At 32.0% G+C, this 15,726-nt stretch overlaps 1 protein-coding gene across 1 annotated transcript in view; it reads right to left on the bottom strand.

Annotated features, from left to right (window-relative positions):
- Positions 1-986: 986 nt before the first annotated feature.
- LOC149796456 (sodium/potassium-transporting ATPase subunit beta-1-like) overlaps positions 987-15,726 on the bottom strand; it is a 29,280-nt gene continuing 14,540 nt past the window's right edge. The window contains exons 4-5 of the mRNA XM_089961162.1: positions 14,260-14,367; positions 987-10,439 (exon numbers count right to left, since the gene is read on the bottom strand). Coding sequence (XP_089817288.1) covers positions 10,170-10,439; positions 14,260-14,367 — 378 coding nt within the window. The 3' untranslated portion in view covers positions 987-10,169. The remainder of the gene's footprint in view (positions 10,440-14,259; positions 14,368-15,726) is intronic.

Below are 15,726 nucleotides of genomic sequence, written 5' to 3'. Positions count from 1 at the left end.
CTAGGGTTATTCCTCCACCAAATACACTGGCTGCCATGTGCTGAAAAATGGCTTTAAACCCACCAAACAAACTCCATTATGACCACCACAACAGCCATTTTAAAAATATTATTGCAGGCCATATTGATATTGTGCTTTCTCCACAGGAGTAGTAGGTCCTAAATGAAAATGGTGCCAATCAATATCCAATATAACCATCATGGCAGCTTTCCTGGAAATCTTGTTATTTCTCCAAACATAAAATCATATCAACAAGGGTTTCCACCAAAAGATTTCTTATCATGTTTTAAATTAAGTCCTCGTCCTATTCCTAAATGAAGATGGTGCCAATCTGATGCCCAAAATGTCCACCACAGCTAGTTAGAAAATCTTGTTATTGATGAAACATATAAAAAATGGATTAAATTCTCAGCAGTTGAAGGAAGAAAATGTCTTATCTTGAATTCCTGGAGGTTCCTTCTGACCAGTATATCACAAGTTCTTTCAAGGGTCTCTTGTTTAAGGGATGTAGTAATCATTTAGACATCTACATTTATATTAAAATTACTCTTCTGACAGAGGTGGCTGAGAAATTCATCTAAATGCACATGTTAACACAACAGACATCACAGTTACCTGGTTTATTCCAAAGTATTATAAATTACACTTAATCCAATTAATTTACTCTCACAGCATTGATGTCTAAGAAGTGACTTTAACGCAAAACTTAATGTGAATCATTGATATATAAAATACAAGCCATTGTGACCTGTTTTTGGTGAAGAGAGTGCAGCATTTCTCAATGTCTTTTTTTGAAGTTAAACAAATAAAGGTAATAGTCTTTTATAACCTGAGCTAACACCAATACAAAGTGTTGACAACCGAAAGTAAGATATACAAAAAGTTTCAACCCGTATGATAGAGCAAAGAAAAACATACACCCTTGATGAAAGGTCTTCTAGTATAACCTTACATTATTACTTCAACAACACAATAAAAGTCATATCTTAGTGAAGTCATTTTATTATATAAACCATATGAATTATTAACAGCATGATTAAAATAATAACTGTGCAGTTAATAAGCTCAATGCAATTTTGCATTCTCATACTGACCTGAGAAATTTGCTAATTGCATAGTTCAAGGGCATATTTGAAGAAACGTGCAGTAAAACTTAAAACTTCATCAAACTGTCAGGTCAATTACAAGCTAACAGTATTTCTGTCTTTGTCATCTTGCAATGCATTTTATTTTCAAATGTACAAAATCTGCTCGAACTTTAAAAAAATAAAAGACATTCAACTTTTTATTTAAAAAAATGATAACAGAGTCTTTAAATTATTTCTGTCATTTGGTTGACTGGAAAACTTTTAAGTGTTTTCTTCCCACTTGTCTCAGACTGAGAGCAGAATTATGATGCAAAAAGTTGGTCAATTACATCATTATCCAGTAAGTTTGTATCATTTTATCTCCTGGTGTGTATTAAAACTAAATTTGCATTTGCATCATACTGTATATTCTGTTCTAATTTTTAAAAATCTTCAGGTATCATAACTTATTACACCAACAACAAAATCATTACACATAACTTCTCAGTTCTGAGAAAGCTGGATGCAGAACGTACAGATTCATACTGGACAGCTAGCACTCTTATTAAGCCTTAAAAAATCATTTTTCATAAGCAACCATCATTTTGGAACAGTTTTCTTAAATAAAAATTATTCATTATATCTACCACGAAACATGAAAACCAACAGGAGACATAGTGTATTGAGTGCTGAAAGGTTTTGTCAGAAATTATTTGGAATCAAATTAATCAGATTTATAACTGACCTGAGAATGGGGCATAATGCATTGAGCTTACTTGCAAATGTAATCACTTTGGAATCAATTGCAGATACATCACAGTGCAATTAAGCAAAGCTGAAGGCACAACCTATATCAATGCTCTAAAAAGTGATAATTACAATGTATAAAACTTGTAAAATAACAACTGGGTGTATGAATAATGCTTAAGCCTATTGTTTCATCTGTCACTAACACTGAACATTCTGAATTTGGACACTTTCATAAGGCATTTTAATCTCCCAAGGAAATGGTCTAATAATGACAACTGTCTAGATAGTTTAATACTTAATCTAGAGAAAAACTGCCCTCCTCCCCCCAAAAAATTCCAAAGAAAAAAAAAACCCTTCAGTATAATAATAACCACCAAAACAAACCCCTCTAAGTCATACCTAAATATTTTGTTTACCTACAGGCCTAACCTTGTGAGCACATAATGAAATTACATGCAATTTTATGAATTTAATACAAAAAACTATGGAACAAAATAAATGATCTCAATGCCTCTCTAGTAGTTCCTGATTCAGTAAAAGATAATTTTATTCCCTGTCAGTAAAAGTCGTCAACAGCTGATAATACATTTATAAAAGAGCCGTTAGAAAATATGATTTGTGAATAACACACATTATACATATATATAGCATCACAAAAAAAACTTGGTTACCAAAAGATATTTTGAATGAAAAGTGTAAGATCAGATAACTCTTGCAATGTGATCTTCCCCAAAAATGTTTTAGTCAAAAAAACAGAGTTGTAACCCCCTGTACTGTAAATTAACACCCATTAATAAGACACTCAGATTTGCCCATGGTCTGATAATATAAATATGACTGATTTAAGTTCAGATGTTAAAAAAGATGACCTATTTCAATATTTAATAAAATTCTTTTTTAATAGCTGAATACAGAAATCGTATTGTATCAGATGCAGACAATTCGTGGAAGAGGTCTTGTCTTTCTTTTCTTCTCTTCAATTTTTTTTTTTACAAGTTCTCCATACTAAAATGAAGATCTCATAAACACTGATAAAAGGAAAAAATTCAGTGGAATCATACATAATGCCAATACTATTTCCATGATGGCTATGAAAAGTGAGAACAATTAACAAAACAGAGGTGAGTAGACCCTTAACCTAGACTATGCTATCAAATAAACACAATTTATCGCAAATATGAATGTTCTTTCGTCACTGCAGTGGTATGACAATTTGTACCATTTATCCATTTTTAATGCACAATCAAAAGAAACTATGCAGACCTGGACCTGCCGCCTGTCCAATAATGCACATACAGATCATGTAAGGTTCACAGTTCTATGTTTAACTGCAAATCATTAAAGTTTAGACCCCGATCTGCTGTCTCAATATGCGATAACAACTTTGATCTACACTACTTGCAGCTGTCTCAGCATTATATACCAGAAAATAATTGGAATGATGTGTAATAAAAAGAATGCAGATGATGTGTGTGTATATCTGTAAATATATATATATATATATATATATATATATAGTGAGAGAAGTATTTCTCTCTATGTGTGTGTATATATGTGTGTGTGTGTGTGTGTGTGTGTGTATATATATATATATATATATATATATATCAATTGCTGGAAAAGACAACAAAAATATTGATATAAAGTTGCAATGTTCCAAATGAGTATACTGATATGGCGTAAAATGCATATGTGTGTATATATATATATGTGTAAATATATATAACTCATACAAAAATTACAAATGAAAATATTCACTTCTCTCAAATCTTCAATAACGTTTAAAACAGCAAACAACAGATCTGAAAAAAGTACTCACAACCTAACAATCCAAATTCAAATACACAGCACAGAAATAAATTTGTTAACTCTTTCAATTGCCTGCAATTTGCTATAATTACTGAAATTTTCATTAGGTTCTTTCAGTATTAACCTTACATCGTCAAGCACTGACTGGTTCTGTGTGACTAATGGTGTACATCCTGTAAATGCTGACCAGCCAAACTTGTAAAAAGCGATAAAGTGAAACATTTGTGATAGGTGAAAGAACATTATAAACTGAGTGTAATGTTTTTTTTTTTTATATACTCAAACTGTTTTATGTAAAGGATGCTACTCTAATGTAAACTAATACTAATATTAATAAAACACATCTATGGGGGAAAAATGGATGTTGAAATAAAAATTCCTTCATTTATTCTTCATTGAAATGGCGCACAATTATGACATTATTCAAACAAACCAATATGGTTCTCCCTCATTATAACATGGTAGTCGGGGTCCATAACCAACAACTGCATTATGTTCTGAACTACATTGTGTACAGAACAAATGATATACCAAGAAAAGTGTATACTGACATGCAGTATAGAAGAAACTATAAAAAAATTAAATAACACTTTTGAAAAGGAAAAAAAGACATAACTCTAAGCTTTATCTTGTTTTCTTGCAACTCATACTGTTATACACTGGTATGATTTTGGTCACAGGGTCCATCGTTATACCAGGTTATATTTGGAATCATTATAACAAAGCATTTTATCTGGAATCATACCATAATCAACCAGGTTATAATGAGAGGGAGCTGTATATTGATTTAATCTTCTGACACTTGAAAATAATGTATATAGTAATGAGCATCTTGCACAAATATTTTCTGTTAATATGCTGTACAATACTAAAGAAGTTTCATTTTCAGACAATTTTCGAAATGAGTTACAGGCCAGGCAAATTTTGACTGCTCACAAACTAGGGTACTTATAAGCCCATAAATAGCATCCAAAATTTGTATTCAAATTTTAGATGCATTCACCAAAGTCTCATTTTAAATCTCAGATGTAGCAGCCTACCCAAAACTTTTGTAAATCACAATATTTTATCATACAGATGATTCAAAATTTTCAATAACTTCATGTGATATGTAATACTAGTATATGAATAACTTTGCTTTGTTTCTAACATGCTAAATATTTCAAAATTTCAGTTTACTGTCAATAAAAGAAGAATTTTCTTATTCGAAGTGTATGTACATGGATGTTATAACATAAATCCACTTGCCCAACTCCCACGATAAGCTCAAATTCAGGTCGTGTTCAATTCTGAATGCTTTATGTCCTGCAAGTTTTATACCCTGCAATTGCTGCACAATGTACATATCAACACCTTATTTAGCATTTACAAGTACAGCATTCTTCATCTGGTCTCTTTCATTTATTTTACATGTCATTTCCATCTTGTAGTCAATGTGTCAAGGTCAGTCCTGCATCTTCTCACACATACATGATAAAATATTTACAACAGAAAGCAAGATTTGATAAATAAGGAATAAATTCTTAATATTTGTGCAAAGCGGGGATTCACTGAATTTCACATGCTTAGTTAGCCTCTGGCTCTTTGTCCAATTGCCAACTCAAAACATTGGTTTTTCAAAGACTGCTTTGATGCATGTCACTGATTTGATGGCAAGTAGGTGTTACTTGCTAAAAATGCAAGTTATCAGATTTCTTCGACAGGTGTGTGTTTGAAATAAATGGACTTGTCCATAACAATTAACTACCAAGAAGATTTAGTTCAAAGTATGATTTTTGTTAGGTAATGAAAGACTCACAGTCGGTGTTTATGATATGTTGTTTACATAATAATTACAGGAGACTCGATACAGACTGCTTGGCAAACATTTAGATGGACAAAAATACATGTTCTCAAATATTCTGTTGCATGTCGAAGATCTGAAGGTGACTACATGACAACAGTTAATGGATAAGTGTTCACATAGTTTTGAATTGTGAGTAAACAAAAAATTATTATTTGCTTTAAATCTCTCTCTGTGCTTTGGTGAAAGCTTAATAAAGCTTAAGCTTAGTATTATTATTCATATTTGACAGTATTGTAATTTTTCAATCACATACACAAACAATATAGAGAAATATACTTAGAGAAAATGACACTATCTTTGAGTGCCATTTTTCTGATTATATTTATAATAATCAGCTCAAAGAAAAAGTGTATTAACCAAGGTGTGTGTGACTGGAATGAATTGAGAAAAGAAAAGGAAAAGAAAAAATGAAATCTACATGCAGTGGACACCTTCACAAAATGATCGCCCTGTCACAAAGAACAATATGTATGCCATTTCCTACTATAGATCTACTTAAGGGATATCAATCCACAAAGGAAAATACATGTACTCACTTATTTTAGTCTAATTATGAAAATGGCATATTGACTCTGACCTTTAGCAAAAATTATCCATCTTATCATGAATATTTTTGGTATTTTCCTTTCTACAAATATTGCATAACATTACATAATGTTGCCATATCCATATTTTCAAATTAATACTTTAAATAAGGCACTTCCTTAAAATACAACATCAGCTTCAACAACTTGCAAAAAATATACCATATTATTAACTAAACTTTTCATCTCTAAAAATATATAATGCATACAAAAATCATCACTTTGCCTGATAAACTTTAAAAAAAAGATTAATACATTTTGTTTCCACTGATTATAAAAATGTCAAATGAATAAATGTTTTCAATATGAGAATCCATTTACCATCATAGCAGACAGTTTTTCAATATATGCTACATATATTTAATGCATTTGCCCAAGTAGGGGATTCCAATGCTCAGTAAAAACCATGTGTATATTGGGAATGTAATTGTAATGAAAACTGTCCAATATATTGGGAATGTAATTATACTGAAAACTGTCCAATATATTGGGAATGTAATTATACTGAAAACTGTCCAATATACTGGGAATGTAACTGTACTGAAAACTGTCCAATATACTGGGAATGTAATTGTACTGAAAACTGTCCAATATATTGGGAATGTAATCATACTTAAAACTGTCCAATATACTGGGAATATAACTGTACTGAAAACTGTCCAATATAATGGGAATGTAACTGTACTGAAAACTGTCCAATATACTGGGAATGTAGTCATACTGAAAACTGTCCAATATACTGGGAATGGAATTATACTGAAAACTGTCCAATATACTGGGAATGTAATTGTACTGAAAACTGTCCAATATACTGGGAATGTAATTGTATTGAAAATTGTCCAATATACTGGGAATGTAGTCATACTGAAAACTGTCCAATATACTGGGAATGTAGTTATACTGAAAACTGTCCAATATACTGGGAATGGAGTTGTACTGTAAACTGTCCAATATATTGGGAATGTAATTGTATTGAAAATTGTCCAAAGCTATTAAATTAGGCTCATATAAGAGTCATGGGAATGTTATATTGGTCAGTTAACTTAAAAAGTATCATTTTCTTATTTTCCTACAATCTTTTCTACTGACAATTTAAATTAGCATCAACAGACCATGAAAAATTCATTCTAATGATTATTATTAATCAAAATTTGCAGGTAAATTTATTCTTTAGCCAACAGATATCTTTACATGGCTTATATAATAATGATTCCTGTAAAAATCAGACAATTATTTACAAGATCACTGTTCATTTCTTGTGTAAAACTTGTCAGGCAACTGCACTTGAATTGAAAAACAAAATTTAAAAAAACAATCTAGGTTCCCATATACTAATACATGTATTCTACAATTTTATAAAGTCATATACATTAATGATACAAACATTATTACAGGGTATATACAATAGTAGTAAAGTATCTAACACCTTTTAACACTAAAAATTCTAAATCTGATCTGCCAAAAATAATCCAAGTTCCTAATCCTAAGATACTGTACAGTGCTCAATGACATCTTTTTTCAGACACAGGTCCTGGGCAAGTGGCTTAAAAAAATAATTTACCCTAATTTAAAATCCACTTGCCCAACAAAGTCAGATATTTTTACCATTGTTTTGACACCACCACCCCATTAAAGAGTCTATCCCTTACATTTGTGATATTGTTCAAAAGACTAAACCTTCTGCTGAAGAAGGGGTCATAACTAATAAATTTCCAACAATCTAACAATTTCTTTGTGCTCAGGTAAAGAATTCTGAACAATTGTTGCATATACCTCTGCTTTTGTGATCTATGTATGCCTTCATATTAATGTAGTTTATGAATTGTAGGGATAAGCATGGGGGGGGGTGGCTAGAAGTAGTTTCATTATCCAAAGACTACAAAAATATCCATGGTTTGCAATCAAAGATGAAATTGAAATGAAGCTGGTGAGGCAATGGTCTTTTGTTCATAACAACCTAGTTTCTTTAAGACAAATGAGATATTTCTTTTGGGAGGAAATACTGGAGGGGCCTGATCTAAATTTAAAGGGGCCATCAGGTGCAGTCTATCTTATGCTTTTCTAGTTCTAGCATATTTTCTTGGTGACAATGTATGCCTAATTGTTATGTGGATGGATCTGCCATTTCATTATACAATACTAGATTACAGTCTATTTTGTTAATTTTATCCAAAATAAATCCTAATCTGCTTGCACGTTGTGAACTGGCAGATTCAATTTTAATATAAGCATAGGGTAATTGAGATATGCTTTATAGACTGTTAATTGAATATAAGATAGTATCAAACTTGTAACAAATGCATGTTATGTAAGTAAACAATCCTAACTTAACATTCATAAAGAAATTGGACACGGGTCTTAGCCAACTCAGGTAAAGTATAGTTTTGTTAATCAAATTTTTTTATTCGAACATTGCATTCGTTTCAGAGACTGGAACTATTAATGTAACTATTAGCAGATCATTTATTTTACTGAAAATATAAACTGAATGAGAATAGTTTGTCTGATAGATACTTGGGAATGTATCAGATTTCTGTATTACTTCACTTGGATCAACTGTAAAGAAATTTCTATATGCAAGTCATGTAAACTTAATTCTCAATTAGCTTTTACCACCTAACAACACAAACTGCTAGTTAACCTACCACTGCCTATGGCAACTTTTACGGAACACAACTGAGCCATATATATAAATGTACTGTAGCAATAATAATGTACTTTGTCCTAAAGGTGAGTGGCCTAGTAATGGCATACTTAATTAGATATTAAATTTATTATCATGCTATTTAATTCTATAAGAAGGTCTAATTGTTGTGTAATCAAATAAGCATGCTAAATAACTGGAAAAGTAATTATTAAAACAATGTTCTTCATAGGATCAACAGGTTGTATTCCCAGCTTTAAGCTGACGATTAAATAATTAACAAATTGATCAGCTGAATAAATTTATAATTGACGGTTTGCACATATTCCAGTTATCAACTGAGTTACAATATTTAACACATTGATAAATGAACAACTATCAGAATACAAAACAAAGCTAAGACCAAACCACAAAAAAACGTCTTTCTAGTCTGCCAATCATGTATGTTTCTTTTTGCCAACCTTAGCACTTTTTCCCCCCATGGTAAAAAAAATCACATCATATATTTAAATGACCTGCATACCCTAAAAAAAAGTGCAATAGGAAATACTTTTCTTTTTGTTTAGTATAACTGTGAAACTAAAGACAGTCAATTCATACATGAATTAAAAATGTCTCCATAGTAACAAAATGCAATGTGAAACAAGAGCCATTGAAATGACAAAGTTCCAAGTCTGAGTCCATAACTCTGAATTTCATCAGAAATGTATAAAAATTAAACTTGATCTAGGTCTTCTTAAAGTTTCAAAACAAATATCAATCAATAAAGTTCTTCAAAAAATGACTGAGTGGAAACCATATTTGGTGCAGGCAGGAGGTAACATCATGGACAAAAATGGGTAACACATTATACCCACTCGGATAATAACATTATACAAAAATTTAATGAGATAAAAGTATACTTGTGGCTTCATCACAAGCAACCACTTAATTTCAGTAATTTCTTTATATTAAATTTCTTTTTTTAAAAACAGGATGTCATCAATGAAACTCATTCAGAAATTATGAACATCATTTTAGCAAGTTCAACTTTAATCTGAAAAATCATGAATGATAGAATCTAAAAAAATTATTTCTTGGCACTAAGACCCTGGTTTTAGAACACAATTCTATTATTTTTCCAAATAATGAATAAATAAGCTACCTGTCACCAAGAAATAAAAGCAAGTTCTTGTATCCTGAAGCCTTCTCAAACAAATCTGAAATTCAACATGACTTTCAGACTTTCTAAAAGTCTGTATGATCTGTAAATCTACAAAATTGTGCAACTTTATTTTCATTTAAAAAAAAAAAGAAGACTTTGCTGAAACAGAACATCTGTATCCTCTCAATCAACTTCACCTCAATAGCATTTTCGGGAATTCAATCAAAGACATTTTTTCAAGTTAAGGAGAAATTTTGAAAAATATTTTGGAGCCAGGGCCAGGCATATTTCATTGACCTCAAATGGCTGACAAAATCTATTAGTTTCAACCCATGTTGATGACAAATCTGGCAGTATATAGTTCACTGTTCTGTGGCTGACCATTGTTGAAATTCTCTGCCCAGGCTACGCACTTGATTGCAATAACATGGTTCGTAGCAATTGTGTTGAACTGTACTGAGACAGCTGGAGGGATGTAGAAGGAGTTGTCAGGTTGCATTGGGAAGAAGGAAGTCATGAATCCTTTATCTGGCATGTACTTCATGGGTGGACCAACAGTCTGCTGGGTTCCAATACTTTTCTGGTCCTTATCAGTCTATTAGAAGAAAATGTTTTTAGATAATGTTAAATTAATTTCTTGAATTTTAAAAGAAAAAAAGGGAACAAAATCATAAAAATTAAAAGAATCAACAAATTCTATTTGTTTTTAAAGCTTTGCTCAAATCTACCTTCATCAGAAACTTGTAAATAATCATTTTGTTGATACACAATCCTTACACAGCATGATACTTCTATCAATCAGGCCCTTAAAAGTCCATCTGCCTTAGTTTTGTAAGGTCATTGTCTAATCAGAACAAGAGGCCCAAGTATGCCTCATATTGCTCACTTAGTTGTTGACCATTTCACTACACAGCCTTATGTAGTAGTGTAAGAACACATGCTGTGTAAACTATCTCCCAAACAATATTCTGTTCACTGTACCTATATTTCCAAATCTTGATAAGATGAAGGTATAATTAGTATACAGTTTCTTGCTCATGCTCATGAAAGATGCTGATAACAATATCCATGCCATAAACTCACAATAGGCTTGTGTGTGTGTGTGTGTGTGTGCATAATTTGGATTTTTAACATAGCACCAGGGCATCATGCCAAAGTCATGTGGCATCACATCCCACCCAGCCACATTATCCTGATACCAGGCCGACTGGTCCTAACACTAAGTTCTTAATGCTCAGCACCTAGCAAGGCAGCTGTCAGTACCATTTTTTAAGTCTTTGGTATGACTTTGTCGGGGTTTGAACCTGCAACGTAACTCATCCGAGGTGAATGCTCTAACCACTAGGCCACCAGAGCGGTTCATTAGGCTTATGACCAGTTGAGTTAATAATTCTACAGCTGATAATAATATACTAAAAATGCTCATTAATCATCACCATTAATATATATATATATATATATATATATATATATATATATATATATATATATATATATATATATATATAAAAAATACTAATAATTTAGGAAAAATAAGGACCTGGAAGAAGGGAGATGGGCTTATTTGCGGGCCAAGGCCAAGGTCTAACTTTAAAGTTTGTAAGATTTTTTGGTTGTAAATTTTGGGACATGAAAATATAATTATTTTCTGTGTCCTAAGATGGATATGCATGGGAATAAAATAAAGTTTTGATGAAGACTATAAACTAATATGATTGCTTATATTATTATTTTGCATGTGCATATTTTCTGACTTCTCCAACATGAAATTAAATAAAGGTAAAAAAGACTACATAATTCAAGGGGCAGGTATGAGTTTACCCGGGAGACCAGGCTGTAATGTACAGTACTTACAGTGAAATCAGGCCTGGTGTCACTTTAATCCTTGTGTATTCCCAAACATATTAGATGTAGACTTTGCTTTATTAATTTTTTGACCAAATCGCATTCTTCCAGATAACACTTCAACTATCTGCTAATAGCCATTTCATTTACGCTGATCCGCATGCTAACGAGTTACTCTTTATTCAATAATATAAGTGATGCTACAAATTGAGGTATTCTTTATGAAAAGGTACACATATTAAATTGTGCAAAGCACAGCTAGCATTACTGCTACATGTTCATGAAAGAATGGTAATAATAGAAGCTAAAATTCTGAATACAGATCAACTAAGATCATCATCAATCTATTTAACTTTTGTGTTTTTGGCTGAACAAAAACATAATTTTCTACACAATGGAAAGATGGATGTTTCTGCGTCTCCTTTGTTTATAATTAGTGGATTTGTCATTTGTTTTCCGACATCAATACAGGCCAGTTAATCATTAAAACCCTGAAACTACCTTGGGTTAAGAGGGAATTTTGACTGGCAACTATACCAGTACTTTGATGTGCAATTGCCTTTCAGTCCCTAATATTAGCACAATTACTGTAGGTTTGTAAAACTGGGTGTAAGGTCGCTTACACGAAAGCAAACTACAATTCAGTTCTTGTGGTATTAGCATAATTTTCGAAGCATTATTTCTGAAACTTCATGATTGTATTGTGGATTTATCATTAAAGTTTAGTGCAGTTGTGGCCATGATTTGAATCCAAGGGATGTACTTCATTCAGCACGTGTTCAAAAATATAATGTACATGCGGTGGTGCAGTTATGTAAATATGCTCACCAGCCTAATTGCGAGCATTGAATCAAACCTTATTGTTGTTCATTGTTGTCATACTGGGATAATATTTTAACGAATTAGGTATTTACAATTTAAAGGCAAAACAAACCCAAAATTACTGGTGCACTGATATAAAAATTCTAATGCAATAATGCATAAACAAACAATTGAGTCAAAAGGGAGTTGTAGTGTTACAGCAACCAGCTAATGCTCAATTCTTGCCATCATCCAAAAATCATGAATCTGAATTAGGCAGAAACAATTAGAAAACAGAAAATTTAATAAATTTCTTGATATTTCAAACAAATTTATACCATTTTTATGTAATAATCGTACATGCCAACCCCAAGAGAGTTATATGGGCATTTTATACTAATGTAAGTTTGCCATCATAAATGCATTTAGAACTTACCACATGCATCTTGTGATGTCGTCTCCGACTGTTTGGTCAGCTTATACGCAGGTCATGCACTTTTTAGTGTTTATACCTCTTCAGTTTGGTGGGTCGGCTTATATGCGAACAGGTTTATACTTATGTGTATATATATATATATATATATATATATATATATATATATATATATATATATATTCATTCTAGTGATAATTATCACTATATGACGAATAATGATAATGTCCTTGCTATTATCATTTTATAATTATTTACTTTCTCATGGCCATTAAAATATTGGCACATCCTCCCATATGTTCATACCTGCTACCAATTTTAAAACCAAAAAGGCTTTGAGGATATAAAAAATGCACAAAATGTAATCATGCCATTCATTGACTTGTAAGTTCCTACCTGACTGTTGCCCTGGGGGGTCACAAACAGTGTCAAGTTGTTGGCATTTCAAATCAAATGGGAGTTTCTTTAGTAACACGGTCACCATATTTGCATGGCCAAGTCTATGTTTTCAAGCAACAGATGTAATTAGTTCACCATCTCTGATAATCTCAATAATTCTGTACATTTTGGAGTTACATCTCTTTGAAGATATGTATACAAGTGTTTGTTCAATTTGTTTTAGAAATATTAAAAACAGACATTGCAAATATTGGATGCAGATGACACAGTGTTTACTGAAATGGACTATTCTAGAAACCTGGAAAGGACAGTGAGCAGTCTGTTTGCTTATTTACATTGGGAGCTTCCATTTGTTATAAAACGCCAATAAGTCGACAGTGTTAATTACCCATTAGCAACTGATAGGTTAGAAATTATAAATCACTTAATGAAATGACTAAGTTTTGTGCATTTTTTCTATCCTTGGTGCTTTTCATTTTTAAAATCAGTAGGGGGTATAAATGGGAGGGGGTGTGAACAGACACTGGTTTGATTTTTGCCGACTGATATTATTATTAATATTATGACAAGTAAAAATAGATGATTACCATTATTATATTTTTGCTATTTATATATCCTAACATATGATTTTTATTATTACTATTATTGACATTATCATGATAGTCAGCAATCATACTATCAAGTACTGTATCCTAAAGGTCATTTATGGAAGGAGAAACACTAAGAGTCTTGTCCTCCTTTACATCTCTTACATTTGCCACCCAGAAATGGGCCCTTGACTACATATCTAAATTCTTAGTGCAGAAGAATTTGAAAAGGGAAACACTTTTCAGGGGAGACAAAACGACCTCTTGAACTGGCCCAGGTTATTGAAGCTTTTAGGTGAATGAAGTCATACGTCATGTACTAATAATATAAGCAAAACTATGCTACTTACCTCACCAGCACACGAGATGCCAACATGATAGGGAGAAAGTCGGTCATTCAGGATTCTATGGACAAATGAGTTGTTTGCATCAAAAGGCTTGGGTGTCATGTTATCTGGCTGGAAGAAGAAATAATTGGAAACAAATGTGAGTTTTAACAAATCCAAATATTCAACTGAAACAATGTCATGGAAAGGGCCATTTAAGATGTAGTATATGTATTTGAAAAAGAGCCTATAATCCAAGCAATATAAAATCATTATAAACACTGTACGGGCTATTTAAAGTTTCCATTTTTTAAATTAAATTGATAAATATGCTGAATGCTGCATAATATTATCTTCATTGGATAATGAAATACTATTTACTGCTGTCACTGATGGGAAAATATTAATCGAAGGCACAAATGATGTGAGAGTGGATATTAATGCTTGCACATTAATTATGAAATACTATCTACTTCTGTCACTGATGGGATGAAATAGTTTTATCACAGATTAATAAATTCCCCTTGATTTAAAGCAGTTTTAATGGCAGTGGACAAAACAAGTAATTTTTTGTGTAATGAAATCATGATGGGTCATCTCAAAGTGCTGCTGATTAAAAACATATGCAATCTCATCTCAGTCTCTTTAAATAAAATAAAAAATGGATGAACTCTTATCTTTTTATCTATATGGTACACAGTATACTCGTCCCAAGTTTACCCACAGTGAAAGTTTCATGTTAATCAGCGGAGCTGTATAAAAGTTTCAGCACGGACAAAGAAAATTCCATATACCACCAGCTATCCAATACAGTCTGTTAAATAACCACCAGGCGAAAAATTACATGATAAAGTATAAATAGGAAACTACCATTATCAAAAGTTATTAAAGTTTGTTCTTTTTAAAAATTTAAGGCAATAGTTAAAATGAATAGTGGTGGAAAGTGTTCTGCTTATGATGCAGCATTCAAACTTAAAAAAGCAAAGCAGTGTCTCTTCCATACCAAGAACAAAGATGTCATGTCAGAATGGGATCACTTCATTCTCTGAATAGGAGAATAATGAACTCTGTGATTTTGTTGGTGAATGTTGACAAAATTGATACAATCACCAGAACTGCAATTCATCTGTGTTCTATGCAAATGGCAAAAGATGACAAATACATGTTGCCAGATTCATCAAAATTTGTTGCAGTGGCTGGTTGGTATTCATGTTTCATGAACAGGAATGGTTTCTGTCTCTGGCAAGGTTATCATCCAACACAGAAAATGCTCATTTGAACTATCACAGCCAGAAATATGGATGAGATGCCCATGACCTTTGAATTTCTGAGCAACAAAAAAAAAAACAGTCAATGCTGTTGGTGAGAAAACTATTCAGACAAAAAGGAACAGTCCATGAAAAATCACATTTCACGTTTTTTTTGGCCAGTTTAGCTGATGTTCAAAGCTGCCTCCTGTCATCATTTTTAAAAGGAAGACCTTGCTGAAAA

The sequence above is a fragment of the Sinohyriopsis cumingii genome, chromosome 6 (genome assembly GCF_028554795.1).
Source record: "Sinohyriopsis cumingii isolate HCF-2022 chromosome 6, ASM2855479v2, whole genome shotgun sequence".
NCBI classification, from domain to species: domain Eukaryota; kingdom Metazoa; phylum Mollusca; class Bivalvia; order Unionida; family Unionidae; genus Sinohyriopsis; species Sinohyriopsis cumingii.
This window is presented reverse-complemented; position numbering and strand designations above follow the sequence as displayed.